A 17,190-nucleotide genomic window follows, 5' to 3' on the forward strand; every position below is an offset into this window, starting at 1 on the left:
TCATTCCTTCTAATAGCACCGAACACTTGAAATTAAATATGAAACAAAACAAACTGTATAAACAAAAATAAAAACTAAACAGAGCAATACCAAAATTGTTGAAAAATGACATCATTTAATTTTAGATCCTACCCAAAACTGATGGTAAATTTTTAATTTGTTACAACAGCATTAGATCTGTTTTTACCAAATTATAATTTACACCGAAAGCCTCTATCCGAGACAGAAGCTTTCTGGTTTCAATGGAAAAAGACTTCTTTAGTAGCTTCAGCTGAATTGGCCAGCATTAGTCGCCGCCGTTTCATGCTTCAGACTCATTCTTCCGTCGTCTTTTGTTCGAACTCGTTTCTTTTTCTTCTTCCTTTGCCATTTTCTTCTTCATCTTCTGCTTCCTCTTTCGAGCAGCGTATTTGCTCGTGCTCGTACTCATACGAGGAGTGACTACTACTGGAGTAATGTCTCCATTCGCAGTGTTCCCTCTTGGGGACGAGCCTTCCTCGTCTTTTTCCTCTCCATCCAACATCTTCATCTTGCTCTTCAGCCTCTGCCTCCTCTTCTTTCGAGCAGCGTTTTTGATCGTGTTCTTAGCAGGAGTGACTCTTACTGGAGTAATGTCTCCATTCGCAGTGTTCCCTCTTGGGAACGAGCCTTCCTCGTCTTCTTCGAGTTGCCAATTGCAGAAAAGCCCGCCATTGCTTTTACCGTTACTCGCCATTGGCAATGGCTCTCCTGCTCCGGGAAGCAAGCTGTTAAAAGTGACGTCCCCGTTTTTCCCACCTTTGCGCTCTAACAAGAGCCGGTCTGGTCTGATTATTGTGCCGAGAATGCTTCGGTTTGGTCCTAATGCTAGAATAGCTTCCGCGTTTGTTAAAGTAGACAAAGCCATTGCAAAGGCTGATCGAATCTGTATAGTAGAAACCGTCATAATGAGTATATGTTAATCATCTTACTTTGTTAATAAATTAGAGAAGGGAATAGAACCTGATAATAGTTGAATGAGCTCTTGCCAAGATCATTCTCTGGTGCCTGATTATCCAACATAAACAAATAAAACCATGTTAACCTTTTGTCGAATAAATTCCAAGTTTCTTGTTTATAAAGAAAAACAGAGCTGGAATCTGACCTGTGGATCCTCGATAGAGAGGAGCCCTGGCCGAGCATCGTTCAGGAAACTGGGGAGACAACAAACGAAAAAGACAAAAAAAAAACATATGAATGTACAGACACAACAGGTAGAGGTGGATGTTTCAGGGGGTTTAGATTAGCTGGTTAAGATGAGTATCAAGTAACTAAACTCTCCAGTGTCGTTTTAATTACTTACCCTTTGTCGGACTTTGAAAAGAAAGAACCTCCCTTTTTGCAAGATACACCTACATCTGCGGTGTTTAATTTTCGCCCGTAAAAATCAAAGAATTTAACCTACAGTGAGGAAAAAAAGAAGAATGATATATTTGAGCCAACAAATGAAGCCAATACAATCAAAAGCTTCAAGTTGCAATGAAAAAAAAAACATACCAATAGAACTCCTAAGTTATGCTCTGGTGGGCTTCGACCATCCTTGAGGTACTGTCTCATAAAAGAAACAAAGATACAAAAATAAGCTCGGTTTAGAGATGTTTTTGTTGGCGGCAAGTGAAAATATCTGGTGATGTGAAAATCAAGTAACCACTTTTACCTTGAGAAATGCAATGATCATTGCTATAAGTGCATATGAACTAATTCCACCTTTGTACACCTGCAAAAGATATTAAAGACAAATATTTTAATGGTGGTCACTGTGAAGAAGGATGATATATATTAAAGAAAATTAAACTATTTCCAGACCTCATTGAGTTCTCTCTGCTGTAGAAATACTTTCAAAATTAAACATAATGGTCGTAGAGGAGGAAACCTTAATACAGCATCCTGAAAAATAATCCAAGATTTATCGTGAGATTACGCAGCTGGTTAACAAGTATTAATTCAGCTGAAGTTCACAAAAATTCTGAGAAATATCTTGAGCAACAAGACCTGATTCAAAAAGGGGAATAAGTTTCACCAAATTAGAAATGTACTATCACAAACCTGTATAAACTCAGCTGCCTTTGGTCCGTTATCCATATCAAAACTGCAAAGCCAGTGCCAAACTTAATAATTCATACTAACTAAATTCACAAAGTCATATGTGTGTGTATATATTTTCTTCAATTCACAGAGATTTATCAAGCATAAACCACGAAGCTTTTGTAAAGGAAAATAGGCTAAAAATTCTAAGAAATCAATCTGCTAACAATCTATTCAAGGAAAAAGCAGACCGGATCTGAAAGGGAAGCTAGCATGTAAATAAAAATAAGAATAACCTTAGATCAAACGAAATATTGCTTTTCTTCTCGACAAACTTGATAATTGGTACACGAGCCTTAGCAATCACCTACACAATTAAAGAGCTAATTAATTATGAGACACGGTCTCTCTGAGATACTGCCATATTATGAAAGAGAGTAAAAGATACCACAATATTCGTTGCAATTTTCTTTCGCGACAATGCCTTACGGAGTGCTTTTAGACCTAGTGGAGGACTGATACCAGATTCCAGAATGACCACCTTTTTATACAACCAAAAGGGAAAAGATTTAGAAATGAAAAATCTCTTCAAGCACAATATTTTACAGGCAACTAACTTTGACGATGAAAAACTGTACAGTCAGAAATAGACATAATCAGACGATACCGGCATAGATCAACATGTTAAGACTCATTCTTAAGAAAGTGCTTAAGCTCAAACTTCCTCATTCTTGTTAATTATTATCACATAATCAAAGATGCGAAAGATTAACACTTACATCAATATCACTTGTTGGAAGATAAAGTCCTGTCTTGTATGATCCGAAAACCTCGACCTGCAAAAGAGAATAGGCAGGAATTTAGAGAATACGGTTTACTCAAAGAGAGAAAACTTGAGGTTTTCAAAGGTTTTACCTTGCAATTTGGCCAGATATATTGAATAACACTTCTAACATTGTCCATTGCTTCATCACGCTGCGCTTTCTCTTCTTGAGTTGGTGACAAAAAATCGGAGAAATCTACTATCTCTACAACAACAAGACCAAAACAGAGAAAAGCTTCTCAGCAAGTTTTCAACACCAAAAGATAGAAATCACTGTTGTATAATACCATTTAGCTACTTCAACAAAAACCTCAACTTTGGAAGGATTTTTGTGTTTCCACATTACCTTTATGCAATTGAAGCATTGGGATCTTAGAGAAGCTATCCTCACTAAACCAGTTAGTCTCTAATCTGCGTTCCTCAGCTTCTATTTCTTTCTTCCTCTTCCTGCTCTTCTTCGCCCTCACAAACGGCGTCACTAACTCGCCGCCGTTCTCATTCATCCCGCCGTCGACGTCCAGTGAGAAGAAATCCACCGTTTCTGATTCCACCGGCGTGGTATCGACGGTGAGATCAGAAATCTCGTTGCGGAAGACAGAGTAGCGGTGAGAATCTTCATGCGGTTCTGGAGATTGATTTGACGGCGGAGATTGATTCGAATCTGAGAGAGATAGTGGGGTAAGAGTATCGTATACAAAAACTGGAGCTTCCGTCTTAGCTTGAGACTCCATTGGAGATTGACGGGAGCTAAATTTAGGGTTTAGGGTTTCGAAGCCGCCGGGCAAGAGATACAAACCCAAAAAATATGTCCGGAAAGAAGAAGGAAGCAAGGGGCAAAAAAAAATTAATTTTAATAATTTTTAAAAAGGGGGAAAGGAAAAGTTTGGGGAAAATAATTTTATAATTTTCTGTTGGGCGTATCAAAGGAGTAAAAACAAAACACACCATTAGAGTGTAATAAAATTTTCAAAAAGAAATAAATAATGTAGCAAAATGGTATTGCTTAACTTATACATTTTCTTCCATAATGTAATTTTTTTTTATATATACAAAAACAACAGAAATGGAAAAAGAAAATTGTATGCATAATGAATTTAGGTTTGGTTTGGTTTGGTTTTGTACAAATTTGAATGTTTTTTTAATATTGCAATCTAATATTAGTACATCAAATACAGAGAGTACTGTTATTACTAGACTTGAGAGACTTGAATTACTTTCATTTTGTTACAATGCGAATGTTGAAACCTTTTGAATTATTATTACATCTATGTATCCATGTTTCATTGAGAGACATCTCGAGAGCTAAAGAGGACCTTATGTTTTCTCCTAAAATTACTCCTACACTCAAACATGTATATATCAGTCTCTTCTCACTGGCAAAGAAGATGATCTCGAGAGTGGTTCTGTTCTTAACTCTGGAGTCGTTGCAGAAGAAATGGAGACACAAGGTCGAAGAAGAGGTGTTCCAACTCTACTTGAAGATTCATTAGGCACACAAACAGACCCGGTACGAGGTTGGATAGGCTGCAACTCAAGCTCAATACCTTGTTGTTGCTGTTGTTGTTTTTGTTGTTCTTGATAAGTTTCAGCAACATCAAGCACCTGATGATCATATTCTTCGATAGATGCAACCGTGCTTGTCTCTGTTCTAACAGTTGAATCATCTCCGTAATACCCATGCCTTCTTTTCTTTCTGGTCGCTTTTCCCCAACCTTGAATCGTGTCTCTTATCCTCTGAGGTATTAGAGCCGCTTTATAATTCGTTCCCATCTGGAATCAAACAGATGAAACAATCCATTACAGAAACTGTCACAAAAATCGAAAGCTTCCAATGGACTTTCTCAATTACCTGAGCGACCAATGCATATAGTGGCAGTGTGCTATAGCTGCATAGAAACTGTCCAGCAAATCTACAAAGAGGAAACCAATAACATTATAAACTATGATACGTATGCGCAACAATCTCGAGGCTGCATGGGGAAGGAAAACAAAAAGGTTTGATTACCCTAAAATAAGTCGGAAGTAAACAAGGAGATGATTCTTAAGGAAGCAAGAGTTGTAACCAAACTGCCACTGAAAGAAAATCAAGAACAAATGTATTGTAAGTTCCAAAACAAAATTTTGAAGTCTGCAAAAGATCATTGATTATGGTTCATTTTTCATACCCAAAACCAGAAGAAGGAAGCCAATTCAAACGAATTCTGTTGGAGACAGAAAGCAATTAGTTGTATGTTATTAACCAAGACAGGAAAATTGTTTCGTTAGTAAAGATTTTGCAAACCTGGAATAGAATGAAATGGATAAGGGACAAGAGTAGTTCTGGTTTATTGAACCAGAAAAGTTCATCACGAGGTCTCAGCTTCACTCCCGAGGGATATTCTGTTAAACCATCATTCTCCAATGCCAATGTTGCTATTACGTGTTGCAGCTTGGCACCAACCAGAAGAACAAGCTGGTCAAAATGGGATTGAAAATTTTACTTAAGCTTACAATGTTTCAAAACAGAAAGCAGGGATTGCTGAAAATGAAAATGTAGTTCTTACAGTAACAGGAATGATTGCTATCCAGAAATAGAGATTCGATCCTGCAGTACCAAGAGGCAAGGTTTTAAAACTAATCTTATAATATGAAGAGTTCTCACTATTGAACTTAAAGAAAACAGAAATGAGCATATATCTTTTGGTTTAGAGACATACCTTTTATGTTAAAGAGCATGAAAGCAACTACGAACCCCCAAAGCGGTCCACTGCAGAAGATCATTGAAGAAAATTTCCTCAGTCAGTAATTAATGCATAGTGAAGTAGTAAGAAACAAGAGATGATCTCAGAGCTTGATAGATATAAAGCTAAGTGGATATACCACACTATGTTTCTACAAGATAAGGTAGCTCACCTTACACCAACGATCCTTTGGAACTCTTCCTCCATAGAACGAATCATGTAGCTGTGAAAATCGTACTTCAATGTGAGGTGGTGATTCTGCTCATAGAAGAAAACGAAAACAGCACCAATGATATATTATTTTTCATTTATCATTAGTTGAAAACGAGAGTAGAAAGACCAAATATTCATATGGCACAGATTATCACCCACCACAATGAATCCCTTGCGGAGTGTAAGATAGTCAGAACGCACAACAGAATGTCCAAATTGTTTGAAGAAACATGTCTGCAAGCACAAAACGAAGACATCTCGAATGTATTGGAACCAATAATTCAAACAATATCTACTCCATGATTTCAAAGAACCTAGCTTGACAAATAGATTGATCTCCATCTAAAGAAAGGAGGTGACAACCTACCACCCATATAAGCAACCTATTCTTGGCCAGAGGAGCAGATGTATGATACTGGACAAATGTTTCTTGCCTTCTGAATACTTTTTCCCTTGCCACAGCTGCCACAACAAAACAAATAATCGATATTTCCCTACTTGAGACATGAAATTTTACTGAATAATCAAAGCCTTGAACCGCAACAATCAAGCAAGCAAACAAAGCACAATGCTAAAGAAACTTGTTAAACAGCATTATAATTATGCCACTGTGAATTAGTAGTAACATCACTTAATAATGGTGCAGAAGGAATCTTTTTTTGCTCACCAGTTAAGCAATCGTGTCGATCCATACGAGCTACATCTTCCCAGATCCTCCAACTATGAATCTGCATAGAGAAGCATGCCAGTAAGAAAATGTTAATCACAGAGGATATTCACAGATCAAAACAGAGAAGACAAAACACTATTGAAGATAGAAATTCAGCTGAAGAAAAGATTCTACCTTTACAATTGCAAGGAGCATGGTCAAGCAGCTGTAAGTTACATGTGTAACTGCCATTATAAAGATGAAGCGATGCAACTGTTCCAGGCCTTCGTATGAAACAAAGGGCTCATGTCCCTGCAAGATTGAATTTAGTCCCTAAAGAAATGACCAGCAGAGTCTAATGCTAATGATAATGCTAAAACATTTCTGTAAATTTAAGTTCTAATGAATGGATATACCTCGCTGCAAGTAGCATGGTTAATGCCTTCCAACCTTCTCCTAAAGACGTTGAAAAAAAGGGATTTCGTTAAAAGATTCCGCTTGACAGATGATTCGTTCTCAGGCTCCTCATCAATCTCAGATCGTGTACACGGAACAAATCTGTCGTTGTAGAAACTTGAAGGGACACATATGTTGGCTATTGTGCTAGAGGTAGCTGTAAGAAGAAGTGATATGAAGCCAAGAAGCATCAACTCTGAAAAAACAAATACCATTTCGAAAGCATTTTAGGAAACCAAAGGATCATTAAGTTTCATTCAAGAAGCTTTTGTTTATCAAAAAAAAAAAAAAAAACCTTGTTTCATCTTCTCCAATGCAGCAAACAAAGGTTTCCTCTTTGTCTTCCTTAACCACTGGTTATAAAACGATTAAGAAAAGGTTCAAGATCATGAAGAAACAAAATGATTCAATGTGGAGTGTTCAAATGGAGGCTACTCAGTACTCACAGTGCTTAGACGGAAAATGGAGCGCTCAACGATTAAAGAAACAACAACGAAGACAGTCAACACTAAAGCAACAGACCAAGTAGGCGATAATGCCAAAGATCTCTCATTTGGCTCTGCTTCGTTTTCTTCTCCTTCTCCCATTTCTTCAAATCGGATTCTTCACGCTCACGAGCTCCTCTCAACAAAGCAACTTCTTCGCCGTGGAAAGTTTCGATTTTTGGGAAGCCAAAATCACATTCCTTGATTATATTACCAGTGATTTGAGAAATGCTGTTTAAAAATCCAACCTTTAAAACCCATCAAGCGTTCTCGGAGAAACAACAATCGGACCCAGTAATCTAATTGACTAAGAAAAACAGAGATTCTACTCCGATTGAAACCCAGAAAGAAAAAAAGCTTGAAATTTCTCTGGTAAGGTTTTTCGACTATAATGAAAACGGAAAAGCCTGGAAAAATCAATAAATCCACCGTCCTTTAACGCCGCCGGTATAAATTTCTCTCAGACGATCACCGGAGAAACTGAAATTAGTGGAGATTCGATCACCGGCAGAGCAACACCTTGATGAAGAAGCTCGTTGAGAGAGAGAGAGAAAATGTGAAGAAGAATTTGGATTCTAGAAAGTCGAAATTATCAATTTTTCACTGTAGAAAATCTAAAGATGTTCATGTGCAGTCATGGTTAGTTGTAAAATTGTTTGTTTTGTTAGGAACATTAGCCGACCAAACGAAAATAATAATAAATGTTGACAAGAAAAAAAAAATTAAAGAAAAGGTAGGAAGAACCAAAAAGGAGGAAAGGTCAGAGAGCGAAGATTCGATTGATACTAAAGACAACCTTCCTCACATGATATTTTGATACTCTTCACTTTTCACTCACATGGGACCCACTTCATCCTCACTTATTTTTGGGTCTATTTTTTTTCTTCTAAGAATTTAAACAATTAGCAGATTAAATATCTAATTTAGTGAATATCTCTTATTTTTCTTTTAGCTGGAATGTTCATACTATAATTGTACATAGTATAATTTCAAATTTCGAGTCTCCAATCGTATTATAGATTGTATGTATAAATTCGTTTCTCATGTGACTATATAAATCTACACTGAACTTTTTAATTTGTTTTTTCTTCTCGAAAGTATCGTATAATTAAACAATAATGACGATTAAATAAGCTGTCCATCTCTTTAAGAAACTTAGCTGGAAGTGGAAGCTACCTAATGGCAATAAATGCATTTGAATAATGAGGTCTTGAAAATCCCATTTATTTCTTTTGTTAGTTTATACTACTCCACTAATATTCAACTATTGTTAACAATTCTAGCTAAAAAGTGACGTATCTCTTGCATGGACGATTAGGCAAGCGTGTGAATCCCCATGAAAATAGAAAGAGAAAGCGAAAATCCGCAAGAGATTTCGACGAGGGCTCCACATTAGTCTTTACTTCTAGTTACTAACTTTACAAGTACAAATTTCAATCCATACGTGTGCGTGCATGCCAACAAATAAAGAACTGAAAATAGAGAATTTGTTAAAGAAGTAGATAAACAAATAAAGAATTGAAATTCAAACTGAGTTTTCCTAATTTTTCAAAGCCTTTGATTTAGCTTTCTCGTTTCCGTTTTTATGGGTTTGCATTTGTCCTTGCGTGCGGCCCATACATTCTCTGTAGATGGAGTAGATGACTTAGACAGACATTAGACAACCTTTTGGGCCATATCAAAAGAAGTGATCTTTGTATACCACACTCTAAATTCGAAGACACGAAACTTAACCATTTACGTTTTGATCTTTCAATCTTTCGGTGATGGATCAAGCCGCTTTGTCCAAGGCAATATGCAATGCTCCACAACCTCCAAATTTTATGAGGCCTAGTTGTAAGTGTTGAGATATTGTGCTTCTTCTCTACGGTGTTTTGGGAGAGGAGTTATAGATATTAAGTAAGACGTTGGCTTCTTTCAAGGTCAGCTACTTAAGTCGCTATCTAAGTCTGCTTATATGCACCAATTATGATCCTTTGATATTTTAGGTCTAATTGTTGAGCATTAGAGGAATAGAGATGAGTGGAATTGGGATGATATAGGAATACTTTTAATTTGTACCACTTGTTCCTTTTGAAAATAGTAGAGAAAGAACCTTTTTAAAATTTTGTGAACAAAATCAGTTTTTCTTGTGGAATTGGGTGTAACTTTTTTTTTATGTGTTTTCATAGTAAATGGTAAAATTTTAGAGAGATACCTAGTTCTACCAATTTTTGTTTCTCTAGTAATGCATCCATTTGCACCCAAAGAATCAAGAGCAAAATTGGATCTTCGACAGCAAAATACTTATGTTTTACAGGAAGAGTAGAAATGTTCATACTGCCAAATTAAAGAGATGCTTAAATATTTCTAACTCGGTGAGTGGAGCGTTTCTTTGAAAACCACCATTTCTTTGGAACACACTCTTGAAGGACAACAAGTTGCTAGAGTAGCTTGTGATACAATCACTACTTCAAAATCAGAACAAAGCTTAGGAGTAAAACACTTGGAGGTTTGGAATAGTATTATCCAAGTGAGCTGTGAAGTTGGTGTCGAGGAGGTGTCGTGTTAGTCTGACCAGATCTTCTCAGTGTACTGACATATGGTTCCTTGTTTCGAGATTATGTTGACAGAGAATACATGTAGTATTCGCACCAGACGGTCACTAGTCGCGAGGCGATCATGGACTGCAAGCCCCATTAGGCCATTACAAAAGAGTATTTGGGAATGGCGTGTGAATTTGTCATTAATTTAATCAACAATCAAGGGTATAGTTATACTACATATATCGTTAGTTCGTTACTAAGCGAACTTGTACATTGGCGCCGATTTACAACGCATCAAAACTTTTTAGTTATTGACTGAAATATACATTATTATGGTGTCTACCGTATAAAATACAAAAACTTGTCCTTGTTGGTCCAATTTGTTTTTTGGGTTGGGGGTGGGGGGGGGTCCAATTTTTGGGAGATCAACCACATGCAATGTATATGTACATAGATCCAAAATGATTAACTAGATAAGAAGCCCATAATACACATACTTATATTTATGATGTCTTAGAATTTGTATATGATGTTTCTTGATATTCTACTTTCCGATGATTATTTTTTATGTGCTAAAGACGTATCAAAAATTTCATATATATATTATACGAAATTTTTGGAACGTCTTTAGCACATTAAAAAAAACTATGAATGTTGCTTGTCATCAACAAATTTGCATACTCTGTCGGGTTTTAGCCTGGACTTGTATTCAATTTCCAAGATTAGATATTAAATGTTGAATACCTAAAATTTTATCTACTATTACTTAGTCATGAGTTGAAACTTCATGACACTTACCATTGTATCTAAATCCAAACACACTGTCTCAATCCAAACCAAAATTGTGCGATCCTACCCAAAAAAAAGAAAGAATCGGATCAACTCAACCAGTGAAATGAGATCATGGGCTATTGAAATTGGACCAATGACTATGGCAATAATTAATATACACATGAAATATACAAATCCACTTACTGCCAATATGTTATTACAGAAACTCATACGACCTTACATGTTCAAAACGTTAATTTAGCCTTTACTTGAAAAACCTCTGAGAAGTAACATAGTTAAAAAAAAAAAGGTCAATCAGGCCAATTATGCATTGGTCTCATGGAATACGTACACATGTGTATAGTCGAACAAAATAGATATATAATCATACCCAACTTGTGCTTAAAAAAGATTCTATTATGTATTTGCATTTCAACCACATTTCCTAGCTAAGCCGTGCTTAGATTAGTCTGAACCGTAGGATGTATATATAACACAATATCTACTGCTGTCAGACTCACAAGATATGATAATCTTCAACAGCCTTTAAATATTCAACCAACTCTCACCCTTTTTTTTATTTAAAGCAGTCAACTTTCACAATCAAAACGAGACAAAGACATACGAGAGGCACATATTTACAAACATGTACCAAACGCAATGGACGTTTCTGATATCACGTGGCGTTTGACCAACAGCGCGTTAGCAGCAAGCTGTACAAATCTACAACCAGATCTCGGTACATATATAGCCGTATTTCTATTTTGTACTAGTTAAGTGTGTATGTTGATTTGAAAAAAAAAATTAAAAAAACAAAACAAAACAAGAAACAAAAGTCAAATTTGTATAGTTAACTAAAGAGAATCAATCTCTCATTTTCTTCAATCAACATCACGATTCGTAACATACTCTTGATGGCTTTTTCTGTTTCTTTTGTTTCTATTATATTTTCAGTTAGATTCAATAATGTCTATCTTACAAAGCTTTTAGGCATGAGACTCATCAAATTTTGCATTCTTTAAGATTAGACTTCAGACCAAAGTTGCAGCTGATATACCGTGTATACGCGATCTAAGTACATTTTAACTTAAGTTTTTAACTGATTCAAGTTCTTCAATCTACAAAATAAATAATCTAGCAAAATTTCTTGAGTAAATCCAGCATATTCTAAAACGTTTTAATCTTAGTATGTGTTATAGGCAACCCATGAAAAGACGAATCTCTTGGTTAGCAATAATTCTTTTGGAGGAGAAATTGAATCGTTGTTCCCGAGTCATAATAAATTTAAGCTGTAACAAATATTATTACAACTATGGTTCATGTGTAAAGAGAGATTATAAACTCCAAGTCACAAGATTTAAGACTGTCACTGACATCCGAAAATCAAGATTCAAGAAACATGAACCGAAATGTTCCTCAAGAACTAATTTGTCTAAAAGGCATATTTCACCAGAAGAAAATACAATATTTTGCTTTTGGCTGGTGTTTAAGTAAATTCTAACAACAATAACAAAAAAAAAAAGCAAGACTGATTATCATCAATTGTGATCATCCAAAAATCTCTTAAAAAGTTTCAAAATATCAACAAAAGTAACCATACCAATCAAACAACCATCTTCATCAATCACCCACACATAACTCACTCTATGAGCAATCGCTTGTATCATCACCGCCATTAACGAGCTTTTCCGACTACAAACTATCGCCACCGACTTCCTCGCCATCCTCGCCGCGCTACTCACCGACCTCCCATACACCCCCATCCTCGTTCTCCCCGCCGGAGATTCCTCGTCCGACGACGAAGATCCCGACGACAACGAATCAACGAGTGAGATCAACCCAACCATCCCTCTCTCCTCAAGACGATTCCTTACGACTCTGACTAAACTCTCCGGCGGACCACTACCGTCGATAAACGACATCAGATCTCCGGCGGAGAGTGTTGCGACAGCTGCTGCGGCGGTTTCGTCGCAGCAAGCGAGCGTCATCGGCGAAATCTCGCCGATCAAAGCCGTTCTTGGATCTTCTTGATCGCATCCAGTGTCGACAACAGCGACGGAGATGTTATCGGAGATAGCGCGAGAGATGGAGGAGACGGCGGAGGCGGCGGAGGAGTGGTAATCGACGGAGAGGGTAGTGTGTGTGCTGTTGATCACGCCGAGATCGGAGATAGAGAGCGAAGGTAAAGGAGAGAAGACGCTAATGGAATCGAGAAGGAATCTGATTATGTCTTCTTGTGTGATCCAGCAGAATTGGCGGCTGTTCTTGTGGGTTGTTGTGGTGGTGGTGAGTGAAACGACGGCGTTTTTGCGAACCAGAAGCTTTTGTTGTCTTCTCTTTGCGATTGGTTTCGTCTGAATCGGAACAATCAGATTCTGAGCTCCTCTGATTATCAGATCGATAGCTTCAATTAACCTGAAAGAGATTCAAAAACCAAAACTTTAATTAAAGAAACAGATCGGAGAAACAGGAAATTGAGAAGAAAAAAAAAACCCAAAAGTCTGGATTTTTTTGTGGGCATTTACTTGCAGGAAGATTGGACATGAACGACGATGGAACGAGATTTGGGGAGAAGAAGAACAGAGACAGATGCGTCGAAAGCAGAGGAAAGAGACAGAACGTTGTTGTCGAATTTAGACAGGTAACAGATCACATCGGCCATACAGATCTTACCCAAACACTCGCAGTCGCACTTGTTTTTGTTATCTTCATCGGTTTCTTCGTGATTACAGCTCCAGACGCTGAGGAAAGGCTCGTCGGAGGATTTGAGTGCGGCGATGGCGTCAGCGACGGTGGCTGTGGCGGCGGAGAGACACCGTAGCGGTGGTTTGCCGATACAGAGGTCGGATACCTCGTGAGACAAAAGGGTTAGTGCCATACAAGAAGAATTTCAAGAAAAAATGAGAATTTGGTTTTCGCAAGGAAAATGTGGAGGAGAAAGAGAGGAGAGGAGAGAGAGTATTTATAAAAGAAGAGAGAAAGAAGAAGAAGAAGAGATGGGTACGGTGTAAGTACATTACAGAAACTCTGTTAAAAAGCTACTTGGTCTCTGTATAGTTGTGTACAGGTGGATTTTTTACCTTTTTGTTTGTTTGTTGTTGTTGTGTTGATTACAGATAGATTGTTTTTACTGTAATGTTTGGAAATTAATTAAATATTTACAAATGCTGACCAAGAACATTTTAGTGTTTCTTATTTGTTTGTTTGTTTTATGAAATGTTTTAGCCTAGAAAATTCTTTTACATTTTAGAAATGGTTGAATCTTCCCAAATTTTCCACCTATAATAATTTAACTTGCAAAATAAATCTGCATGTTCTAGATATCGAATTTAAGAATGTTATAGAGACCTTATTCAACAGTAGATTCCACCATTGCTGATTTACAAGATTCATGTCTTTTGTCAAAAAAAAAAAAAACAAAATGTTAGTCTAATTGGTGACTTCCTTATTCATAAGTCATAGCTAAATGGTAAATATGAAATGAATAGAGAAATAAAAAAATTATGAAATGTAAATGATGAATATAAGATATAGAAGATTATTACCATTCATTATAGTAGAGGAATATTTGTTGTTCCTAATTTTGTTCGTTCATTTTCATTATTTCAAGGAATCAAAGTTGAGTGTTTATCAATATATCACTGCGCAATGCATAAAATTTCAGCAAACAAGGAAGTACAATTCTATTATTTTTCATTTTCTTTAAAAAACTATATAATTATTCCATCCTGAGTGACTGGGTACAAAAAGGAATAAGGGTTCTAAGGAAACAAAGAGATGATAAGTTTGTTTACATATATTAGACCAGCTCCAACGCTAGGTAGTATGGGGTTCATTGAGAGGTTTATTGGGTATTTTTGGATTTAAAATAAAGAATAAAAACCCAAAATTGAAAGCAGCGGTGCTTTGTGATGGATCTGAAGCAGCGGTTCAGGAAGGGGTAAATTGGTCACGTGTTTTGTTTTTATTGGTTAAAACAGAAAAGAGAGAGAAAGTAAAGTTTAGGGATATCGTGTTTTTTTTTTTTTTTTTTTTTTTTTAGTATCATGTGCAAGAGGAAATGTTCGCCCTAGCCCAAAAACTCTCTCAACCCGCCGACCTGTACGGACAAAAATCAAGATAGCTTTGCTTCTTGTATTACCGACAGATCTGGCCTCCCTTCCTCCAACATTTCCCATCGAGTTGTGTTTCCTTTTCATATCTTTATTCTTCTCTTCCCCACTACTCAAACATCCTTAATCTTTCGTCCCCACCTTTTCTCCACATCTGTTCCCTCCTTCCCGACATCCTTTTTGAAGCTCGTTTCTGCAGTTTTTTTTCTTTTTTCTCGTTCCTCCTTGCTGGAAAATGTCGCGTACTCCCAAGGATAATGAAGGCCGCCGTTCTCCTTCAGATGAAGAGGACGAGCCCGTGGTGATTCCGGCGTTTGACACTTCTGCTCTCATAGCAAGGTTCTCTCTCACCCTCATTGGAAGGACTTTCCACGTTGGGGGTAGAAGCACTGAGGCTCTCTTAGCCTTCATGCCCAGATCTGACATTTGGGACGTTGCCGGAAGAGTCAGAGGCGTGGATCTAGGTCATGGTCGCTTCCACTTTGACTTCGAATCTGAGGAGGACCTGCAGAAGGTTCTGAAGAAGCGACCCTGCCATTTCAATAAATGGACATTCGCCCTTGAGAGGTGGGAACCGAACATTCAGGAAGATTTTCCCAACTCAGTTACCTTCTGGATTACTGTGCGCGGTATCCCTCTCCACCTGTGGGTGAAAGATGTTTTTCAAAGGATTGGCGACTCTCTTGGTCTGGTTAAAGCGGTCGACGTCAAAGAGGGCAGGATCTCGGTTTCTATCGATGTCACCCGACCCCTGAAGTTCAAGAAGAAGGTGCAGTTCAACCTGACTGAAAAAGTTACCGCCTCACTGGAGTACGACCGTCTTTACCGCTTCTGTGGCAACTGCCACATGATTTCTCATGAGGAAGTTACTTGTCCTCTCCTCTCTGACCCTGCTCGTCGAAGAAACAGAGAGTCTAGGCGGACACCACTCCCTGGGGATAACCGGCGTGTTCATGGTCTCTCCTCTGAAAGAGCTCCAGCTCGCGCAAAAACAAGGCTCGAAGACAGACCAAGTAGATCTGGTGGCGCATCCTCACACCGTGAAGGAAGCAACAGACCAGTGGAGAACCCGACATCTCTCCCGGAAGCTGTCACTCTGGTTCCCTCTCGTGGCCTCCCTCAACGATCAGAGACAGCGTAGAGAGAGCGTAAAGATGACCAGAGACATCCTGTCCGACGGAGCTTGTACAGTGGCGAGGAGAGAGAGCGTAAAGATGACCAGAGACATCCTGTCTGAAACCGCATTAGCGGAGACCGTGACCCTCGACTTCCCCGCCATCGGGAGCAATCATCTCAGTCCTCCGCTGGCTCTCGGAAGAGACGCCCTTATGAGTCCGCCGCTTCAAGCGCCGAGGTTAGGCGGGAGCCACACCGGAGTGGAGGTCATCGGGTTTTCTCTAACCGGCAGAGGAAAGGTGATTCGGTTCAGCGCCAACGGTCTCCTCCATGCATCGACCCTAGTTTTGAGCAATGGGGAAACTCACGACCTCCTCGACACGAGTCAGGCATCTGTATTGTCGAGCTGTCTTCCCCTCCACCACCAGCCTCGCGATCCCTGGCGCCTCAAGACAAAGGGAAAGGAAAAGCTGTTGCCGAAGACGACGAGGAGGATGCTAATAGTGATATCGGGGATTTTGAATCCTCTCCAAAACTCCTTGAGATTGGATCTGCTTCGGGAGATATTCACTCTCCACCATTTGGTGAGATCATTCCTGCTTTGGAGGTCACTCCCATGGATTTCCCTGCTGATAAAGAGCCGGAGAACGACGAAGTGCGGAGTATGTTTGGCAACGAATCTGTTCCGACAGACTGGGAGGATAGAGTGGATGCAACGGCGGAGGATACAGAGCTGACGGAGGAAGACATGCGGATCCTGGACGAATGCTTGATGATGACTGAAGGAGCAATGGAGGAGGACGATCTATTGGGCGAAGACTTAGCAGCTGAGGAATTTGCGGTGAGCTTGGAGCATACAATTTCTGATGTTGTGGTGCCAATCTCTCACTCGCCTGCAGTGACCCCTGCCATTTCTCCATCCCCAACCAGCAAAAGGGTGAGATCTCCTGATCAGTCTCTCGCAAGGAAGAACCAACGCTCTTCACCTCACGCCCGACATGAGAAAATGCAGGATAAGAAGAAAAAGATTCCAAGGAGCCCCAAGGTGAATGCTGCTGTGTCAAAGAAGCTTAAACCGTATCAGAGTAAGAGTCCTCCGAAGAAGCGTTATGGGGGGAATGCAGCTCCATCGACATCTTCAACAGCTGCGCATCAGGCTCGCAATGCCCGCAGGGTGGCGACACCAAACCCCGTACCTGTTATCATCCCAAAAGCTAAGATCACCGACGACAACAAGAAAAAAGACGGTTTGGAGGATTCCCGAGCTCCTCCCAAAC

The 17,190-nt window shown here is 38.8% G+C and overlaps 4 protein-coding genes across 4 annotated transcripts; 1 reads left to right on the forward strand and 3 right to left on the reverse strand.

The window, feature by feature from the left end:
* Nucleotides 1–58: 58 nt before the first annotated feature.
* LOC18017746 (poly(A) RNA polymerase cid14) lies at nucleotides 59–3,680 on the reverse strand. The gene is made up of 13 exons (XM_006401602.2): nucleotides 3,213–3,680; nucleotides 2,959–3,071; nucleotides 2,823–2,879; nucleotides 2,492–2,584; nucleotides 2,340–2,410; nucleotides 2,065–2,107; nucleotides 1,825–1,905; nucleotides 1,676–1,735; nucleotides 1,516–1,566; nucleotides 1,322–1,419; nucleotides 1,124–1,172; nucleotides 982–1,026; nucleotides 59–904 (listed from the first exon to the last, which is right to left on the reverse strand). The coding sequence occupies exons 1-13, from the start codon at nucleotides 3,595–3,597 to the stop codon at nucleotides 302–304; spliced, it is 1,749 nt and encodes a 582-aa protein (XP_006401665.1). The 5' UTR covers nucleotides 3,598–3,680; the 3' UTR covers nucleotides 59–301.
* A 386-nt stretch (nucleotides 3,681–4,066) lies between these two features.
* LOC18017747 (MLO-like protein 11) lies at nucleotides 4,067–7,999 on the reverse strand. Its single transcript, XM_006401603.2, has 15 exons — nucleotides 7,351–7,999; nucleotides 7,200–7,257; nucleotides 6,865–7,100; nucleotides 6,644–6,760; nucleotides 6,467–6,527; nucleotides 6,167–6,261; nucleotides 5,959–6,033; nucleotides 5,759–5,844; nucleotides 5,563–5,612; nucleotides 5,410–5,450; nucleotides 5,148–5,318; nucleotides 5,032–5,067; nucleotides 4,872–4,939; nucleotides 4,716–4,776; nucleotides 4,067–4,636 (listed from the first exon to the last, which is right to left on the reverse strand). Exons 1-15 carry the CDS (start codon nucleotides 7,489–7,491, stop codon nucleotides 4,226–4,228), a joined length of 1,707 nt encoding a protein of 568 aa, XP_006401666.1. The 5' UTR covers nucleotides 7,492–7,999; the 3' UTR covers nucleotides 4,067–4,225.
* A 4,130-nt stretch (nucleotides 8,000–12,129) lies between these two features.
* Nucleotides 12,130–13,726, reverse strand: LOC18017748 (CBS domain-containing protein CBSX5). Its single transcript, XM_006401604.2, has 2 exons — nucleotides 13,211–13,726; nucleotides 12,130–13,100 (listed from the first exon to the last, which is right to left on the reverse strand). The coding sequence occupies exons 1-2, from the start codon at nucleotides 13,561–13,563 to the stop codon at nucleotides 12,224–12,226; spliced, it is 1,230 nt and encodes a 409-aa protein (XP_006401667.1). The 5' UTR covers nucleotides 13,564–13,726; the 3' UTR covers nucleotides 12,130–12,223.
* Nucleotides 13,727–15,032: 1,306 nt separating this feature from the next.
* LOC112086493 lies at nucleotides 15,033–17,131 on the forward strand. The gene is made up of 3 exons (XM_024155445.1): nucleotides 15,033–15,934; nucleotides 16,046–16,990; nucleotides 17,038–17,131. The coding sequence occupies exons 1-3, from the start codon at nucleotides 15,033–15,035 to the stop codon at nucleotides 17,129–17,131; spliced, it is 1,941 nt and encodes a 646-aa protein (XP_024011213.1).
* The last annotated feature ends 59 nt before the right edge of the window (nucleotides 17,132–17,190 follow it).

Source organism: Eutrema salsugineum, unplaced genomic scaffold (genome assembly GCF_000478725.1).
Source record: "Eutrema salsugineum unplaced genomic scaffold, Eutsalg1_0 scaffold_2, whole genome shotgun sequence".
Lineage (NCBI taxonomy): Eukaryota > Viridiplantae > Streptophyta > Magnoliopsida > Brassicales > Brassicaceae > Eutrema > Eutrema salsugineum.